The 22,500-nt window shown below is 30.8% G+C and overlaps 1 protein-coding gene across 1 annotated transcript in view; it reads left to right on the forward strand.

Moving 5' to 3' along the window:
* Nucleotides 1-16,720: 16,720 nt before the first annotated feature.
* The window catches only part of LOC108904419 (homeotic protein proboscipedia-like), a gene marked incomplete at its 5' end in the record, with an annotated part of 28,160 nt that continues 22,380 nt past the window's right edge, over nucleotides 16,721-22,500 (forward strand). The window contains one exon of the mRNA XM_018706970.2: nucleotides 16,721-16,870. Within this exon, the coding sequence (XP_018562486.2) occupies nucleotides 16,721-16,870 (150 nt within the window). The remainder of the gene's footprint in view (nucleotides 16,871-22,500) is intronic.

The following is a 22,500-nucleotide window of genomic DNA, read 5'->3' on the forward strand; positions in this document are numbered from 1 at the left end:
CCTAATAATGTATAAGTAATTCATTATAACCTTTATTTCATAGATGCATAAGGTGTATTAAGCACCTTCCAGTTAAACTGATTGAATAATGAGTATGGAGATGATTGCTTTTTTTTAATAAAAGTTGTATGTTGGTTATAAAAGTTTTAATATGCGCTATACACATTATTCTAGATAAACAGTTTAATAAGCCCATTTCTTTCATTGTAAAATTTCCGACAGTCCGCTGTGCATCGACTTACGACTATTACACGTCTAGTTTGATGAAAATAGTCAGTATAGGCACATATGTTGTGGGATACATGATCATATCGCGTTGTGTGAAATTGAAAATTATGTAAGTATCTAACTGTTTTATGGCTTGTAGTTGTTTTGTTTTTTTAAATGTAAATCTTGTCTAAATATTAAAAATTATTATTTTGTATGCCCTATTAGAAACCGCTGATGTTAAGTTTTACATAAAATGGAGGAACAGAAGGTTAACGGTGACAAAGAAGAGCATGGGTATAGAGTCAATCAACCAGAGGAAATAGAATTAAATGGAAAGAAGCTCAACTTTCAGAGGATGCTTCATTTTTAAGGTGAAAGAGTTATTGTGCAAATTTTCATGTAATACAAGAAAATACGGGTGCATCGTTGCTAAAAAAATAAACTGGACAGTTTTGGGAGCGATTTGTCATCATTTTTAGTGCTTAAAAGTATGTTTTATGTACATTTACATTAGAACCTTAGCTTGTAGTTATCCAATAAAATTTCTGAAAACTTAATGTCATGTTTTTAACTCATACAGAGTATACAACAGTTTAATACATTTATTATTATAAAACTTATAACCAGTACTAGATGTTCTAATAACGATACGGAACATATTAATATGAGTTATTGCTATTATTTCGTAAAGGGTATAAAAAACGTTGTATACTAGTTATGCAATAATTTAATAAAGAATAAGGTTTATAGTCACTACACAACTGTGCTAGCAGTACGCGTTTTATATCCAATATTCACCTGTTTGACTGTCACATATAGTATACAATGGTCTTATAATGGCATATAGAATTCTAATAAAGAATAAAACGCATTTCTTTCAGTGTGTAGTCCAACTCTTATCATTTCCACTTTCATTGCTTTATTAAAGGTCTTTAGACTCAGGGTACTTTCCCGAATTGTGGAAATCAAGTTTTGTATTTCCGTTATTTAAATCAGGTGATCTCAAGGTAGCCATTTGGGTCCAATATTATTTTTGTTATTTGTAAATGACATTTCTAATTGCCTAAAATATTGTAGATTCTTAATGTTTGCAAATGACCTAACATATTTTTGAATATTAAACATACTGATGACTGCAGTTGAGTTCAGAGTGACTTAAATTCATTAGTTAAATGGTGTAACTCAAACGATGTGTCTTTAAATTGTGATAAATGTAAAGTTATTACGTTTACTCGTAAAAAAAGTATTTCCTTCAGATTGCCACATAGATAATATTACACTTCTAAGAGTAAACGTAGTAACTGACTTAGGAGTAAAATTTTACAGCTATTTAAGGTTCGATGTCCATACTGAAGAAATTTTTCGCAAATGTTTCAGATTATACGGTTCTATTAAGAGGCAAACTCGTGAGTTTACTAATTCTCATCAGTTATTTCATTATATAATTATCTTGTACACTCTTGCCTGGAATACTGCTGCATAATTTGGAACCCTCAATATTTTACTTATATTAATCGATTAGAATCTGTTCAGCGTAAAATTTGCTATTATATTATATTGAAACTTAACATTATAAAAATAATAACATGTATGAAGAATTGAAGATAGACTTAATCTAATTGGCATGAGATCCCTGCAGCATCGAAGCCTTATTTCAAATTTGCATGCAAACGTTTTAATAGTAGATAGACTGCAATGAGTTATTATGTTTATTTAGCTCCAAATTGTGCAACTAGATCGATGGAACTACTTCAATCAAGTCATCATCGCACAAATGTCGGGCTACACTCTTCCGTGAGCGAAATTATAAAAGCTGTAAATTCACTACCATTTAACATCGACATGTATCAATTAATTAGTTTTATTAAGTAATTGAACTAAGCCTACTTTATTCTCTGTGTTTTTAATCGATTATAATAATATTTTTTATTAAGGGCCCCATATTCTTTAAATAGTGTTTTCCGCAAAGACAAATAATTTCAAACATTTAATAACTGAATAATCTAAAGCTTATCAAATAATAGGAATGTTATGTCATGCCACCTGAGTATTTTCAAAGATGCCGCAGTAAAACGAATAAACAGGCACAAAAAACGATCAAACCATCAAAGTTTTAGGTACTGAAATTTTAATATTCTTATAACATTTACTTGCTTAGTCCTACATATAAAATTGTTTACTTTTATTTATAAGTACGTGAAAATAATTCTTAAAATGTGGGGTTAGAATAACAGCAAACGCATGTTTTACAAACGCTTTTTTTAGTTATTATTTTATTTGAGTAAATTTAAATGGTAACAATGAATAAACAAAACATCAAGGATTTTATTTTTGTGCTTACTTTTGTTCTACTCATTTTACTTTTAAAGATTTCAGTACCTAAAAACGCCAGAAATTTCACTATTTCTCGGCCAGGAATATGGCCACCTTAACGTGTTTTACAATTTTTGTTTTATGTGTTTCAGTTATTTGTGCATTTATGCTTTACATTATTGTATTCTTCCATTAATTGTTATCATTTATGTTACTCCTGTAGATACAAAAATAAATAAATAAAATATCTTCCCTTAAATAGAAAAATGCTGATGGAAGAACTATTTATTTAATTTCATATTATAATATTGCAATGCACATATACCTAATAAATATATCTTTTATTCTATGATGGTAGTTTCTTGGGTGTTCAAACTAAAGGATGTATTCGCTTAATGCGTGCATTTTAACAAATCGCATGTACAGAGAGGGAAAATAGAGAATGAATTTGTACGCTTATGTGTACACCAGTATCTCACAAAACGAATTTCCTGGCCTTCCTTAGAATTCGTTCACTGAGTAGGTACATCAAGAAAATTTTATTCCAACATTAACATTTTTGCTCAGCACAACAAAATATTTCGTTGAATTCATTCGTTACCTTCCATGGCTATGTGATTATATGCCTGAGGCAAACAAATGCATGCAGTGATGATTCTGATATTCTTTACAGCATACACAAAGTATGAACGAATTCATGAACGAACTTTTTAAAAAAAAAATTAACCAGAATAAAGGATTGAGTATTTTAAATGATGGTAAGTGCAAACAGTTGTTCAAACATTAATAGATATACAAAGTCCAAGGTGTGAATAGGGAGATGAACTATTTTTTAAATGAAATTATAAGCATAGTCCTTATTTTTATTAAAATTTACTGTATAAATTATTGTACACGCAGTGTTTATTTTGGAAAAAAATAACATCTGACGGTGTAGCTTTGTAAGGTCTGTAGTTTGAACATATATCTACTTGCTTTGATTAAAAAAATTAAATGATCAACACACTTTGTCAGACCTTATATTATACATTTGTTATTTAGAAATTCGAGTGCCAAAAAGTCTTCCCGTTCTATTTCAGTGAGTAAAACTCCTAATGAAAATAGTTCGCCTGTTGAAAACAGAACAGTTATATTCAACCTGTGTGGGATATTTTTAATATATTTATTGTGCCACTTCCTCGTCACTCGTCAATGGATGACACAATGTGAAGTGACAACAATGTTTTCTCAAACATCTGTGAAAACCGGTACAACAAAAATAGTGTCATTATGAGTAGATACGCTAGACCGTAAAATTTCTATGAACCCACGCCATCGCCATTGGAAGATATATGGAGAATTATAACTTGAAACAATTATTTATTCTCACTTTGTACTTACCAAAATAATTATTTTAAATAATAGTTATTGTTAAATTTATTTAAAGAAATGTAGAACACTTGCTTCCATAAAAGGTACGAGCTTTCAAAAAAATATATATTTTCGGAACGATTCTCATTTTTCTTGAAATATTTGCTATAAGGAGGTTTGGTTTGGAAGAAACAGAACATGAATAGATTATCTATGTTACATATTTAGTGATTTACCTCAAAAATAAAGTAAATGTAGTAAGTATAAATACTTGTTTTCATTATTTTAATAAAACGTTGTTTTATGCTGTTTGTATTATTAGTTAAAAATTAGTCCGGACAGACCGCCAATTTTTTTTTAATATATAGACGTACTAGTTCCAAAACTAATTGCCTTTCAGCCGCATTTTGTGTAGGGCTTCTCGAAACCAAATTCGATATAATTTATGTATTTTATTAACCTATAAGCAGTTTTTAAAATGAATAAAATAGATGGGGCATCTATACCTTACATCTTGTAATAGGCCCCTCAAATTAAAAAATAGAAGTTGTAACGGAAGTCATAATTTCACTAATGCTTCTCGTGTTGCGCAGGGTTTGCCAACGGAAACGGTCGGTTGACATGCATCTAGAGAGGCGCCTTACGTAAAAAACGAACAGTTTTGAAATCTCTGGACGTTGGTCAATACTTTGTTCTTACTGTATATTAACGGTATTCACAGAAAACAAACTTAAAGCATTTGTAGTAGTAGTAGTAGTAGTAGTAAAGTACCTAATGTGTCAGTTGTTTGAAAAGCAACATTTTACACTATAATTCAATATATCTAAAAACAAAATGCAAGGAAAAGATCCATATAAATATAAGTTTAACCGAAATTGTAGGTAAATATACAGGGTGTTTAGCTGTTAACCACATATGGTTTGGACTAAGATAATGGGACGTTCCTCATTCCATTTTTTATTTTGGAGCCCAATTGTTTTTATGAATAGCTCCAGTGATTTTAGAGATATTTTTATGAAATTTGGCACATATTTTTATCTTAAGTCGGCACACTCTATGTAATTTTATACAATATCAAAGCGCGAACGGAGGAAAGGGGGGTTGTAATACACATGGACCCCACATTTTTTCTGCACGCCTATGGTTTCGAATATTTTTTTTTAGATAGAGCGTTCTCTTATTCTATTTTTTTTTTCACTCATAAGATTTTGATGTGTGGCTCGGTTTACGAGATATTGCAATTTTTTTGGATACGTGACAGCGGTTCGATGAAAATCCAAATACCATTTTAGAGATACACCATCAGACAAACTTTAGGGAATAGTTGATAATTTTCTTTTAGGTTCAGTTTTTTTATCACCCCGTATAAATTTTAATGAATTTTTATTTATTTTACAAAATTCTTTCATTGACTTCATGACTTGCCTCTGGCGGTCAAAATATATGGTTTCAACTTGATGTGCTCCTCCACATTACGGTTGAAATATTCAGAACCATTTAAATGAAATATTGCCTAATCGGTGGATTGGCAGGAGACGTCTTGCACCTCTTAAATGTTCAGACCGTTGTTCGTTCGCGTTCCTCCGACCTTAAATCATTGGACTTTAGTTTCGAGATTTTATAAAAAATTTCGTATACATGGTTCCAATATTAACTAAACAATAGCTAAGGGAACGAATTGTTAAAGGTGCTAAGCCTAAAGCTGAAACCACATATTTTTCAGAATATTCGTTACTCTCTTATTACAAGAGCCTGAGTATGTGTTCGTGAAGGTGGTACACCTATTAAACATTTAGTTTAATTTATTTTTTTACTATTTGTTGTTAGTTGTGCCGTTATGTTTATTTTAATTTACTGAATAAAATCGATTGGCCATTTAATACTAGCGATATTTAATTTATGCCAAATCTAACACATACAAAAAAGTTGTAATATCTCGTAAACCGAGATCCAAAGCAAAATTTTGTACGAGTGAAAAGATAGAATAAAAGAACGTTCTGCAAAAAAAAATATTCTGAAACCATAGGCGTACTAAAAAAAATTGAGGGGATCCGTAGGTACTACAACACCTATTCCTCCGTTCGCGCTTTGATATCATAGACCAAAATTATACAGCAAATGTGCCGACTTAAGATAACAATATGTGCCAAATTTCAAACAAAAATCACCAAGTTTTGATTTTGACACCCTTTATTTTGAAAATGGGGCATCGAAATGAAAAATGGCATTAATATTTTAGTAGAAAGAATATATAATATTCGCAGTCATAACTTTCTTAATAGTCATCATCTACACAATCAAAATTATTTCTAAACCTTTAAATAATTTTGAGAATGCGTAGAAAACTATTCTATCTGTTCATAAGGTCCAACGAGGGAGAAAATCATGGCTTCATTTATTTGTTACGAAAGTGGAGAAACTGTCCAGAAGAATGTCTATTTTTACTTACAATTAGATAGTCATGTTTAATAAAATTAACCAAAGCATTAATTATTATTTTAATAAATATTACACATATGTTGAATTAACAACAAGCATTTGTATCATTAATTTTTACTCGTACATATACAACAAAAAATGTACATTTCTGAAGAAATGTGATACCCACCCAGTAGGTGGTAGATGTTAAATACCGTTCCATGCAAAGACGATATCATTTATCACATCCTATGGCTAGATTTTTAACCAAATGTGGCACTAATGGTATTTATAACAAAAAAAAATTAAAACAGCATAAAGGTTGCATGGGTATAGGTATACAATTAGATTTTATTATGCTTTTTTGAATTTCCCTAGATTTTGAGATATCGACACATTTTTTATGATGAAATAAACTATTTTACCTTAGAGTTGCAAGTAAAGTAAAAAAGTAAAGAAAATCCTAATATGAAATACTCTGCGTTACAGTAAAAAGGTTTGCTGTTTGTTTTGTTTTATTTCCATATTTGTATTAAAATATTTGAGTAACTTGAGACGCATGTTCACATGTACTTATTGGTAAATATATATTAGATATGTTTGTAGTCAGTACCTACCACACAAACTTCGACTTTATATTAGTAATAAACTCAATGTAATTAGGTTCCATAGCAGGCAAAAATATTGTGCCAAATTATGTTTCACTTTAAATGAAGCTACGAAAATAAAATTAAATTTTTGGGGGTAACAATTGACGATTACCTGAGTTGGAAATCTCATTATACCGTTAATATTGAAACTGAACTCCGCATGTTATTTGATAAGAAATCTGAAACCTGTTTTAACTTCTTTACAATCAATAACTGCGCAGTTCCAGATTGGGTTAGGTATGGTGTTTTTTGGGGAAATTCCTTCCTTGTAACAGATGTTTTTATTTCAGAAAAACGTATTTTAAGATACATGACTGGAATACCCTGTGAACATTCAAGTAGACAATTTTTTTAAAATTTCAATATTTTAACTGTTGTATCTTTATTTATCTTTGAATTATCTATATAAGTTTATAGAAATAAGTCCACTTTTAAGTTAAATAATAAAAGCGCTAGGCAAAATTGGAAATATCACATTCCTTTTTGTAAAAGGTATAAGGTAATTTTATTTAGGTTTAAAAGTTTTTAACAAATTGCCTTTTGAGATAACGAACACAAATAATTTTATATTTTTTAAGAAAAAGCTGCACAAATTATTAATAAGAAATACATTTTATACTTTAAATTAATTTGTTCTTTCCTAAATTGTCTAATAAATAAGGTTTAGAGTAGGTAGTTTTAAGTTATTTTAAGTATAAAAAAATAACCAAAATGTAGAGGTTCATGTGAAAAACATTAAAGATAAAACAAGTGTGTAGACACACTTTTGTTTTCGATACGCAGTTCCTAAAGCATATTTATAAAAAATATTATAACTAGTTTCAAAATAAACCGTGATCACCTCAATGAACATTTTTAACGAAACAGTAGTATAATTTTGTAATGTAGGGCATTTTTCGTTAATATTTTCAGTTACTAAATTTTCTAGAATATTAGCGAAAAGGCTGACAACAGTTAAAGTTACAAGAGTGCATACGATATAATGTACACAAAATTCAGTGTCTGTTAAGATTTTTAGATTCGATATTTCATTTTTATGGTAGTGTTCACTAAATTTAGAGCCTATTTCATTACGTTTTACCTATGTAGGAATATCAGTACTAGGAAGATTACCAATAATAGTTAAATTTGTCATTACCCATCTCTCATACTGTAATTATACCTCTGTGTGGAAATTTCAAGTAACTTTTATATTTTCGTCTAGAGACATTTTTTGTTCAGGTTCTTTCCTTTCAGATTATTAGGAAAAAATCCTATGAACTCTTTTATGAAACGGATAGTTCTAGATTTATTTTACGTTTAATGAAACTATTAACTTGAAAATGATCCATTTTTCAATTAAAATTGAATAGATCTTCCTTCTTAGAAATACTTACTGGTGCAAGTTATGTGAAATTTCCAAAATAATCGAATGTTTTGAGTCCTCAGTAATAGTGACCGCTGGTATTTCTGCCATTGATTGGCGCATTCTTTATATTCGAATTCAGGAAATTCTCCTCTATAATTCAGAGATATATTTTTTAACTTTAAATTCCATTTTTCTTGAAAAACAAAACGTTTCCGGACACATTTATAGATTTTTTTTATTTTTTCTAAGGACTCTACGTAAAATTGTTCACAATATTAATTAATCACTCTCTATAATGAGCGTTCGTTCTCCATACCATTTTAGAACAGACTATGAGCTAAAATCAGACAATTTAAAGCATATGTGAATATGTATTTGCTAATGGCTATCCATATAATTTATCAAATTTAATAAATATTTGCTCACGCACATAATCATTTCTTTAAAAATTTTAGGCAATGTATAAAGGCAGATTGCTTTATAAAATATTCGTCCGAATTCACGAATATTGTCTAAGCAAGTATAAGGGTAAAGAAAAATAAAAGACTGAAAAATCAACTCGTTACTACCTGCAATTATCTCTTATTGTCAAAATATTTTTTAGATAAACTCATTTTCTAAAACAATCTGATGGTGAAAAAGATACTTAATTAAAATATATGTCATAGCGTGAATTCAAACATGCAAACGTGTGTGTACATAAGCTGCCAATAGTAATTTTTCAGAACCTCATATATCTTTTCTTTTTTCTTCAATAATGGTATATAATGACTACACATAATTTATTACCCACTGGACTCAACATGTAATAAAAACAACAGAAAATTCTGATATTTATTTAGGGTAGAATAGAATGTACAAATTTCCAATATATGATATGTATTAAAATTAAACTACACTGGAAGAAATGCATTTTATTCTTTATTAAAATTGAAAATGTCATTATAAGAACATTGTGCTATATTGTGACAGATAAATATTGGATATAAAACGTATATTGCTAATACAGTTCTATAGTGACTATAAACCATATTATTTATTAAATTATTGTATAACTAGTATATAACGTCGTTTATATATCTACTCTTTACGAAATGGTAGCTACAACTGTTATTAAAGTATTCCATACTCGTTATTAGAACATCTGGGCCCGGTACTTTGAGTCTCGGTTAAAGCTTGATTAACTAATCAAGCAATTAGACTGTGATTATACTTTTAAGATAAATCAGTATATGTACAGTCACAATCCTTTATTGTAAAATTAATTGCATACGACGACTAGTTTCGAGGTTCAAATTTACACCTGATGACCTGATGATGAGGAGTAAATTTGGACCTCGAAACTAGTCGGCTTATGTAATTAATTTTACAATAAAGGATTGAGAGAGTTGAAGACTTCTTTTTATATTCCCATTGATAAATATATTATACTGTTGTATACTTTGTATGAGTTAAAAACATACAACAAACATTTAAGTATTAAAAATGATGACAAATAGCTCCCAAAACTGTCCAGCTTATCTATTTGGTAGCGATGCACCCGTATCTTCTTGTACTACATTACTTTACATGGGAATTTGCACTATAACTCTTCCACTCTAAGAATGCTGCATATCTTGAAACGTTGACTTCATTTTCTTCCAATTCTGTTTCCTCTGGTTGATTGACTTTACCCGTGCTCTTCATTGTCACCGTTATACTTTTGTTCCTCCATCTTATGTAAAGCTTAACATCAGCGGTTACTAATAGAGCACAAGATAATTTTATACAAAATTTAAATAAATAATAATAATAAAAGAATAAAACATAACTTTCTATACTGTACTATACTAACGCTGTATGATCATATGTCTCACAAAACATCTGTCTATACTATCCATTTTGATCCAACTAGAAGAAGCGTAATAGTCAATGATTTATTCACCGAGAGGCGATCATTCATCCAAAAACGAATAATTGTAAGATTCGATCGACTTACCTGTAAGGAAGATCAATCTCAATTATTTGAGCATCGTAGTTCTTCTATGGTTCATGTTGGTAGGTCTCACTTATACATGACGCGCGCACAGGTTTAAAGGAAAAAAGTGTTTCGTAACAGTCCGTTACTACTTATTGATAGCCAGCCAGTTCATTTTGTGACCGAACCAATCGCGCTGTGGGTAAAAAAAAAGAGTGGAGGGTGGGCCCCATCATAGAAGAACTACGATGCTCAAATAATTGAGATTGATCTTCCTTACAGGTAAGTCGATCGAATCTTACAATTATTTTTCGCATCTCCGTTCTTCTATGATTCATGTTGGTAGATGTTTAGAGTAAACAATTAGCGCGATTAAGTGCAGTCAAAAAAGTTTCTAAATTATGCGCTATTTTATAGTTTTATGAAAAAAGCTTCTCAAGTAAAATAAGAAGTACTTATATTTTATCAAATTATGACAATCAGAAGAATTAGTGGCTTCTTCTCCTTACTGTTTTCATATTTGATCTAAATTGGTTTTTTAAAACAAACCTTTTTTTTTCCAGTTTTCCTTTATTATTGACCATATATTACTTATTATGTATCATACATTATATATTACATATTATATATCATACACCATATACCACATTCTATATGTATATCATATAGGCTATACTATATATCATATATACAGGCATACACGTACATACATATGTACACATATATTTTGTTATGCCTAGGTCAACATTTCCGTTTCGAAGAACAATGTTGTAATAATGCACAATTCCGGTTCATTTTATAATAAAGAAAATATTAGAAAAATACTGTTTTTTACTATAGAGTTCGACAAAAGATATTTCTGAAATTTCTCTTTCAGTTATCATTTTGATTTACAACTTTTATATTTTCCAAATTGTTTATACTCCATCTGCTTATGCAAAAGTAAGAAGTGAAACGACTTTAGGTTTTATATCTTTTTACAAATGGTAGCATTTTCGAAAATTATATTTTTCACAAAAGAAGTAGAACAAGGTTAGGATTTCAAGTCACGGAATACTTGCTGTAGGTTTTCGCAATAACCTTAATTTGTAGGATACTTCTAATTATTAAGGGCGGAATAAGAGTGTTGCTTTTCAAACAAAATATAATCATGATTTAAATTCTTTTATGTAAGTACACCAATCCTATATATATTTACATATATTTGGTACAAGCATAATGCCCTTTTTTTTTTCTCTATTTCTATATCGACCAAAAATTTTGGTGATATCGATGTTTTATTGTGATCTCCAAATGGGAGAAGTAAACTAAAGTAATTCATAAAGAAAAATAAATATATTTACATGTGTATACCTTTTTTTTTTTTTGTTTATGGAACATTAGAAATCGTCGCTCCTTTACCAATTTGGTAATGTGGAGGTACTTGCAGCTTTTTAGGTTTTGACTGAGGACTGGCGTAAAGTACAGATTATACAGACACGAGGATTATATATACATTATTTGATACTATGAATGCTTAATGGTGATAAATCACAAATTCCTGGGGATAGAATTTTTATCACCTCTGGACATCAGAAAGATTATAGCCATTTGTATGTACTAACCCTAGCCCTACTAAACTTTGCTACTAACAGCATGTCCAATGCGTCACAAGACCTGAGGGAAGCAGATTGCAGCACCGCTTTTTCCTTAATGATGGTGACTGCGCATGCTCAGGTACTCATGACATAAAGAGGGTGCAATATTTAACCCCTTTCTATATAAATATTATTACAGAAAAAAGGGAAGCAATAGGTTTACATTTTCAAGCTAATTTAGATAGAGTACCATTGGGAAATAAAAGAACTGTAGCTATTTGGAACGTTTTGAATTTCGTCTTGATATTTTGTTTCAGAAACATCAGTAACTTAGTATGACCGAAATTTTTTACTTTGGACTTTAATTCAAATTCAAGTCAATGTATAGTCCACTGACATAATAGATATAAAACACATATAAATGTAGTTATCTATTTCGTGATATTTGATGTATACTTGTTATATAAGTGTGATATTAATTGTTGCTTTGATATGTGAAAGCCAAATTTTTCTTTGATTCATAGCCCAAAGAACGTAACTGTAAAGTTACAGTATGTTGAATAAACATTCTTAAAGGAAGCCGTTTTTTACAAATTTGTCTCTGAATGGCATTGGTATATGGCTACTAATGTAATACCTCTCCAAGTAAGATGCAGTTGCCAATTTTTGCTATATTCATTTTACTAATTGATTTAATATGTCCATGACAAATTAGATTAAGACATTAATTTTCAGCCAAAGGAAGCAACTAAATGTCTGAACTTATATTTTAAACTTCCTAAACATCCTTTTGATTTTGTCTGTCGTTGATGTAGTTTTTAGATAGGATTATTTCGATATTGCTTGTACTAATATAATTTGTGTATTATACCTTCAAATGGTATGTAGTTCATCTTAACAGATGCAAGCTTTTTGATTTGTTTGGCCACAATAAACAAAATTCCATACTTGGTAAATTGTATATTTATATGTACAGGCATATACCTAGATATACACTGTAAATAAATAGATCTGAGTGAAATCCATTGGGTGACATTATTGAGCACATTTTCAGTCAATACTGGGCACCTTGACAACTCTACACATTTTTGATAATATTTGAACCGATAGTTTTACTCATAAAATTTTAGTTGTATTTACTCATACTAATAGAGGAAAATTTTACTCAATCGAGTGGACAGAAATTGATACATTATTGAATGAAATTGGGTGAAAATAGGTCAAATGTTCCTTACAGTGTATATATTTTTTTAACTTTTATAAATTTCGTATGCTTCTTAGGTTGTAACTCTGGTTAATATTAATATTTTTATTCATACTATCAGGCTACTCTTCTTCTGACCTAATACTTCATTTAAGGTTTCGTTACGTAATTGCTTCCTAATACTTCATTGAAAGTTCCCTTATTATCATTTATCATTTTGTCCTCTCCTCAATTGCTATTTTTTCATACACTTGTCATAAATGAAACAGTATGTATAAAAAACAAAACTTGATCGGTCTTTTTTTTTTATACTTATAGAGACACAGAGGAGTTGCTCAATTAAGTTTTCTATAATAACATGTCACTCTGATGCATCATGTTTGATGATAGTGCCATACCTAGTAATCGAATTTTTTTTTTTTCTTATATACACATACGTACATGTATGTACACACCTATATTTACATTTACATTTACATTTTACATTTCTCTAATCTATATAGATTATTTTAATCAAATAAAATATATAAGGTGTTATTAGCAAAACTGCGTGTATAATTCGCATTAAGTTTCATTGTAGAATAGCACCTACTGAGTGACAAAACAATGCACTCATTTTTAAATTTCATGTACTCTATTTTCAATAATTTTATTTTATCTACATCAAAGGCTCCTTTTACCAGTAAACTCTTCTTCACATCGCTCTTCTTATCCATACTGCTCACAATTTCCGCCCCTCCCCCTTTGTTTTTTGGTATACTCTCTTAATTTTTTTTTACTCGTCTTTTACACTGTTTAATATGACGTAACTATCTCCAGGAACTCGTACTAAATACGACATTAATTTGTTGAGCACCTAATTCACTCTCATCTGTAAAAAGTTGTAAATTTCTAATTTTTGTTCGAATTAAAAGGGAGTGGTGAGTATTAGTATATACTAACTCACTATTTTGGGAACACAGTACAATCACTGCTTCTGAAAAAATGTAGCTTTAAGCAGATTATTTAAATTTTGCTATGTAAGCAAGGCAAAATTATAATAGGAAGCCTTTAGAACGAAAAATCCACTTTGCGTGTATACCATGGTATGCAGAGGGTCAAATAGCAGTAGAATTACGCCAAAATGTCTAAAACAAGTTATGGGTGACATGGTTAAAATAACTACTAAATGTTTAGAGATAGATAGACTTTGCATGTAAAAAGAGTGAAACCCACACTTTACATGTTTTATGAAATGCAAACAAAAAGTCAATACGATTAGACCTTATTTAGTCGAATTAAAGCAATCGCATAGTGCCCCAATATTCTGCAAACAAATTGTCCGTGGTCAAAACACCAAAACGGCTAAGCCCTTTTAAGACAGTCAAAACGACCGTATATGCCCCAAATATTTGGCAAACAAAAAGTTTGCGGGCAAAGTAGTTAAAACAACTACGATATAACTAGCTAGACTTTCCATTCAAGGGAGTGAAAACCACTCTCGACATGTCACATGGAATGCGGGCAAAAAACCAAGCGGCTACGCCCTATTAAAACGGTCAAAACGACCGTACTGCCCCAAATATTTGGCAAACAAAAAGTTTGCGGGCAAGGTAGTTAAAACAACTACAATATGGCTAGCTAGACTTTCCATTTAAGCGGAGTGAAAACCACTCTCTACATGTCATATGGAATGCGGGCAAAAAACCAAGCGGCTACGCCCTGTTAAGACGGTCAAAACGACCGTACTGCCCCAAATATTCGGCAAACAAAAAGTTTGCGGGCAAGGTAGTTAAAACAACTACGATATGGCTAGCTAGACTTTCCATTTAAGCGGAGTGAAAACCACTCTCTACATGTCGCATGGAATACGGGCAAAAAAACAAAGCGGCTACGCCCTACTAAGACGGTTAAAACGACCGTATATTCTGCAAACAAATGTTCGCGTTCAAAACAATTAAAAACAACTACAATATGACCAGCTAGACAATCCACTTAAGGTGGAATTTGCATTTCAATTAGTCTAAAAACTCTGCTCTGCATGTACCATAGTATACGAGCTAGTATTATCAAGTCAAGGGCGGCTAACAGAAAATTTTAATGAAATACCTTCTCATCTGAAATGGATAATTAATATAATATTTCTCTTACGTGTGATTTATCTCGGATTCATGGAAATTCTTCTCTTTTGCATAAATACACTACACAAAGCACAATGATACACAAAACAAATAGGACCTGCACGTGCGGCACAAATAAATGAACTGGCTGGCTATCAATAAGTAGTAACGGACTGTTACGAAACACTTTTTTTTATTTAAACCTGTGCGCGCGTCATGTATAAGTGAGACCTACCAACATGAATCATAGAAGAACGGAGATGCGAAAAATAATTCTGTTAATATATAGATTCATACAACAAATATTTCCTGTCATACAAATGAAACATAATAATACTATAAAAGTTATCTTATAAACGCATAAGGGTATTAAACGCTTCCCAGTTAAACCCATTGAATAATGACTATGAAATTATGTGTTTTTTTAATATAAGTTGTACATTTGTTATAAAAGTTTTAAGCATCCGCTATACATGTATTATTCTAGAGAAACAGTTTAATAAGTCCATTTCTTTTCTCTGATTTTTATATATTTATACCTATAAACCTAGAAAATACAAAATTCTTGCTTCATTAACTAATTTAATGAAAAATATGAAGCATAAGATATGATAAAATTAACAGAATTTTGTGGACTTCTTCAGTAATTTGATGCTTAAAGGTAAAATTTGCTCATTACGTATGTAAATTAGAACATAAAGATTAGTTACATTCTTATAAATTTGAGGAAAGGTCGTTATTACAGTATGAATGTCGTAACAATTTCATAGTTTTTAACTACGTAAAACAATATTTTAGTATATCCTCTCTAAAGAGTACATGAAATCACTGAGTGTTGAGTGCAATTATATAGAAATTGTTGTAATTGTAATAATAACATGTCAACATTATGTACAACAATGGATGCATCCAATTGTTAAACAGAAATGTATGGTTGGGAACTTTTGTAGCAAAAACAATTACGAGAAATATGGCGGTGCACTATCAAATAGAGTAATTTTTATGACAATGGATAAAAAATACTATTGTTCTCGGCATGTCAATGCTGTTTTCTGTTGTGTTCGATATGATTGTTCCTTTTGAGGGTAATATACCTAATGTATATAAATTTAATATTATCATCTAAATTATAGCGACCATATAAACAAAAAATAATTATCATAGATATTTGTTTTTTATGTAGCAGCAGGATATACTTATTTAAAGTACCCTAATTTTATTTCAAATTACCCATCTGAATACTATATAGGTTGACCCCACAAAAAAATTTAGAATGAACTGTAACACTGTTATCTAGAAGGTAAAAAATAAATAACAAGCGTATGCAATAATTTTTCGCAAGTGGTGAATAACCTTATAGAATATTGTGTCAAAATTATACTATTAATACAATTTAACTCTCTTACAATAAAGGAGATATAAGCGAAAGTGTGTACTATAAGCACAATTTGTTAAAAAGAAGTTAAGTTAGAAAAAATAAAAAATATTTGCCCATGACTTGCATACTATCTCTATCTATAAGCATACTATAGTAGTTTGACTTACAACACTAACAATAAAACTGCCTATCTTTATTTCGTTATTTTTTTCAATTGTTTCAGAAAATGGACTTCCAAGAAGACTTAGGACAGCCTACACCAATACGCAATTATTAGAACTCGAAAAAGAATTTCACTTTAACAAATATCTTTGTCGGCCGAGACGGATAGAAATAGCGGCTTCATTAGATTTGACTGAAAGACAGGTAAGAATACAACTTTAACCTACTATTTCACACTTAATTAATGATTGCTACATCATTTTAAGTATTTTAAAGAATTCATTAATCAAAATTTAAAAAAACTTAAACAATATATCTACGAATTGTATCGACAGATTAAAAACAAGGAGAAATAGCTCCAAATTGCAGAAATTTGAGTCTTTTTTACATTGCTAGATATAGGATAGATGGAGCATTAGACGTTTTCACAAACATAAATGAAAGCAATAAAGGTACGGAGTGAATCCATTAAGTGAAATTATTGAGTACGTTTTCACTCAAGATTGAGCATTTTGATAATTTTACTCATATGTGATAATATTTGAATTAAAACTGAGTATTTTCACTCAAATAATGCAGATAAACTCGTATTTGGTGCACTTCTAGCTAAATCGAAGTAAATGTCCTGATTATTGAGTGACCCCACCCCATTCTATGGTTGTCATGCGTTGTCTTTGTCTATCCTCATCATCCCCATTAGGTCATCTCGTGGCGTGGTGTATGACGTGTAGTGCTGAACAAATGTTCGTTAAACCAGTTATTTTGGTGAAAATTATGTTTAAATGCAATGGTTTTATTACAATATTTAAAAACAATAATATATCGAGTCTCTATTAATATTTGGTTAATTAAATAGATAGTTACATTATTACATATACTTACGTATCAGTAACGCATAATATAGGTTATGACAAACTATTCGTTCGATCAGTTAATCAGTTCCTTTAATCAAGACATATAATATTGTCTCTAAAATAGATCTGTGTAGAAGCAACTGTGGCAACTTAGTAGTTTATGACTTTAATACAATATCTAAATTAAAATTTAAATAGAAAATAAAATGGTGCAAAATCACTCCAGATATTGATAAAATGGAAACAGCGGCGGTCGGTGCAGGGTCCTAGGGCGCTGCCCCCCTTGGAAATTTTTATAGTACAAAATTAACCAATAATAGTTAAATTTAAATCATATTAGAGAAAAAGTCAATTCTTAATTTATTATTATTATTACATTGTCGTGACCTTGTCTGTGACCTTGAAGGTCATTTTCAAGGTCATTTCAAGGCCAACTTAATTTTTTTAATGGAAACCCTTATTTTCAACCCAGGATTTGGAAAGAGCGGAAAATTCTACGTTCAGATGATGTGTGGGGTCCAATTGATCCTCAGAGGTCACGTGAAGGGCAAATCTGTCAGGATAACGTTGTCGCCACAGTCTTTCAGCAGCGGCAAATGACCCTGCTTCAAAATAAACTTGTATCATGTCGTGTGCTTCTTCAGGGATGTACACCATTTCCGCAGAAGTCTCCTTCTAAATTTGTTTTAATGTCACATGTCAAGGTTATCGAAACATGTCTCTTCACAATTTTGCAACGTTTATCTGACACATTTTTCGCTAAAACTTAATTTGCGGGGTCATTTGGGTGAAAAGATTCAGTAAAAAAATTACCTTCACGTAACATTGGGGCCAAATAAACCCCACACATGATACATCATCTGAATGTAGAATTTTTCGCTCTATCCGAATCCGGGGTTGAAAATAAGGGTTTCCATTAAAAAAAAAATAAGGTGACCTTGAAATGATCTTGAAAATGATCTCCAAGGTCCACAATATGTGCCCCTTGGAGGCCAGTAACATTCATCCGAACCTTTTTTCACATAACCACCTACTTTCGATTTTAGTAGGGGTGACGAGCGGTTTGGGACACACCGTATACTATATTCAAAATTAAAACTTTATTTTAACTAAAACCCTTTTAATTTCAATTTTTATAATTTTGATTTTTTTATTTTACTTCAAATGTATTAAACTAATTCAAAATATTTCTAAACACTTCAAATTCAAATACTGAAAGAAAAATATATACTTACCTACCACATTGACATCATTAAAGAAAGTTGCAAACTTTTGAAGAAGTTATCTCTTGCTCCTGATTCAAGCTAAATAATTTAGCTTCAATTATTCCTGCACTTTGATGGATTTATAAATAACGCAGAAATTTAAATAAATGACTAGAATCTAACTACATAATAGGTATTCCATAAGAGAGACTATTAGAAACAAATTTGGCATCTAATTTGTTAGCATCTTGTAAGAATTTTTAAAATAAAAAATATCTTAAAAGAAATCTTGACTGATCCGTTTGGCGCAAGGGTTTGTTTAACTAAATTTTTTCGCAGGTGGCAAAATATCTAAAAAATTAAAGAAAAGTAATAAGGAAAATCTGTTGATAAAAATTAAACACATTATTCCAATTAAAATAACAAATTGACAGTAACTTTTAGAACAATCAAAAGTGCAGATCTTTGAAAACATCACATTCAATCATTTATAAAAAAAATCATAACGACAAAAACTTCTCTTCACTTACGTGAATAAATAAACAAAATGGATTAATTAGTTACAAACATTTATTGTAAAAGTATTGTATAACTGTATTCTAACATGATAATAGAAATCATCGTGTGGGTTGCTCGGCGTAGGTAATACGGAATAAATCCTTTCCATAGTACCATAAATCTGTCTTGCTTTATAATTTTTCTGAAAGCATCTAAAGGTCCTTTAAATTCACTTTTACCATTTTTAACTCCCATACTTTGCAGCTTAGTTTTAATAATATCGGAGGGCAAAGCAATTATACTGGAAATAAATTCTACTATCGTGGACGCGACAATACGAGTTGACAAACTATCATCACCTGCCTTTAAATTACCCATAATTAGAGGGTAGAACATGATACCCGCACCTTTGCCAAAAACTGCATGCAAGACCATGGGTACAGCACCTCTCCATAAAGAAGTTGTTCCCTCTTTACTATGAATCCGCTTTAATGCGTCTATAACATTTTTGTAATTTTTCCTCTCGCGCATTGGCATACAGGTATCCGCTGTCATCCGAACGAGGCCTAACTCGGCAGGAGCCGAAATGAAAGCTCCACATGCTACGGTAAAAATCTCTACAGCTACTTGGTAACTGAAAGTAGGAAACTTGCCATCCTCCGTTCTAATGTAATGAAACAGTAATGAATAGACACTCATTCGTGTTGTGACGGTCATAATTTGTTTTAAAACTGCAGCGGATAATCCATGATATAGGACGGAGATACCTTCTTTAGCGATTATCCCTCGGAGAGACGTGGGATACGTTCTAAGGCCAACTGATATACACAACTGGATTCTAATTTTAATTACGTCTATGGGTTGAACTATGGTAGCAGCAATGGCTCTTACTGAAGTTTCAAGAAGGAACTTAACGTTTTGAGGAACTTGTTTTCTATAATCATCTATGATGTTTCTTTCCAACTTATCTTGTTTATCGCTCATATTTATTTCTCCATAATATGCCTCAAATATTACTGAAATATGGGTTTCCTTTTACTACGCATAATTTTGTAATTCATGTAAAAGTATATGGTGATTAGAAATTTGAAACCGACATCCAACTTTTTAGATGGAAAGTAATTATGGACCCGTTTTGACGTAAGTTCTGTCATTTCTGATTGGCAGTTTCGCCATTTCGTCTAAACGTCACATTGAATATTAATTAGAAACCGTTTCTAGTGATTTGATTTATATCGAAACGGTTACCAGAAGATTATTTTGATATACCGGGTGTTTCATGAAGTTCTCCCGGCACTAATAGAGGATGTTCCTTGGGTTATTTCTAGAAAAAAAGTTTATATAAACATGTGTCCGATTTGCTTTACNTATAAAATATTCGTCCGAATTCACGAATATTGTCTAAGCAAGTATAAAGGTAAAGAAAAATAAAAGACTGAAAAATCAACTCGTTACTACCTGCAATTATCTCTTATTGTCAAAATATTTTTTAGATAAACTCATTTTCTAAAACAATCTGATGGTGAAAAAGATACTTAATTAAAATATATGTCATAGCGTGAATTCAAACATGCAAACGTGTGTGTACATAAGCTGCCAATAGTAATTTTTCAGAACCTCATATATCTTTTCTTTTTTCTTCAATAATGGTATATAATGACTACACATAATTTATTACCCACTGGACTCAACATGTAATAAAAACAACAGAAAATTCTGATATTTATTTAGGGTAGAATAGAATGTACAAATTTCCAATATATGATATGTATTAAAATTAAACTACACTGGAAGAAATGCATTTTATTCTTTATTAAAATTGAAAATGTCATTATAAGAACATTGTGCTATATTGTGACAGATAAATATTGGATATAAAACGTATATTGCTAATACAGTTCTATAGTGACTATAAACCATATTATTTATTAAATTATTGTATAACTAGTATATAACGTCGTTTATATATCTACTCTTTACGAAATGGTAGCTACAACTGTTATTAAAGTATTCCATACTCGTTATTAGAACATCTGGGCCCGGTACTTTGAGTCTCGGTTAAAGCTTGATTAACTAATCAAGCAATTAGACTGTGATTATACTTTTAAGATAAATCAGTATATGTACAGTCACAATCCTTTATTGTAAAATTAATTGCATACGACGACTAGTTTCGAGGTTCAAATTTACACCTGATGACCTGATGATGAGGAGTAAATTTGGACCTCGAAACTAGTCGCCTTATGTAATTAATTTTACAATAAAGGATTGAGAGAGTTGAAGACTTCTTTTTATATTCCCATTGATAAATATATTATACTGTTGTATACTCTGTATGAGTTAAAAACATACAACAAACATTTAAGTATTAAAAATGATGACAAATAGCTCCCAAAACTGTCCAGCTTATCTATTTGGTAGCGATGCACCCGTATCTTCTTGTACTACATTACTTTACATGGGAATTTGCACTATAACTCTTCCACTCTAAGAATGCTGCATATCTTGAAACGTTGACTTCATTTTCTTCCAATTCTGTTTCCTCTGGTTGATTGACTTTACCCGTGCTCTTCATTGTCACCGTTATACTTTTGTTCCTCCATCTTATGTAAAGCTTAACATCAGCGGTTACTAATAGAGCACAAGATAATTTTATACAAAATTTAAATAAATAATAATAATAAAAGAATAAAACATAACTTTCTATACTGTACTATACTAACGCTGTATGATCATGTGTCTCACAAAACATCTGTCTATACTATCCATTTTGATCCAACTAGAAGAAGCGTAATAGTCAATGATTTATTCACCGAGAGGCGATCATTCATCCAAAAACGAATAATTGTAAGATTCGATCGACTTACCTGTAAGGAAGATCAATCTCAATTATTTGAGCATCGTAGTTCTTCTATGGTTCATGTTGGTAGGTCTCACTTATACATGACGCGCGCACAGGTTTAAAGGAAAAAAGTGTTTCGTAACAGTCCGTTACTACTTATTGATAGCCAGCCAGTTCATTTTGTGACCGAACCAATCGCGCTGTGGGTAAAAAAAAAGAGTGGAGGGTGGGCCCCATCATAGAAGAACTACGATGCTCAAATAATTGAGATTGATCTTCCTTACAGGTAAGTCGATCGAATCTTACAATTATTTTTCGCATCTCCGTTCTTCTATGATTCATGTTGGTAGATGTTTAGAGTAAACAATTAGCGCGATTAAGTGCAGTCAAAAAAGTTTCTAAATTATGCGCTATTTTATAGTTTTATGATAAAAG

The sequence above is a fragment of the Anoplophora glabripennis genome, unplaced genomic scaffold (genome assembly GCF_000390285.2).
Source record: "Anoplophora glabripennis isolate ALB-LARVAE unplaced genomic scaffold, Agla_2.0 scaffold65, whole genome shotgun sequence".
Taxonomy (NCBI): Eukaryota; Metazoa; Arthropoda; class Insecta; order Coleoptera; family Cerambycidae; genus Anoplophora; species Anoplophora glabripennis.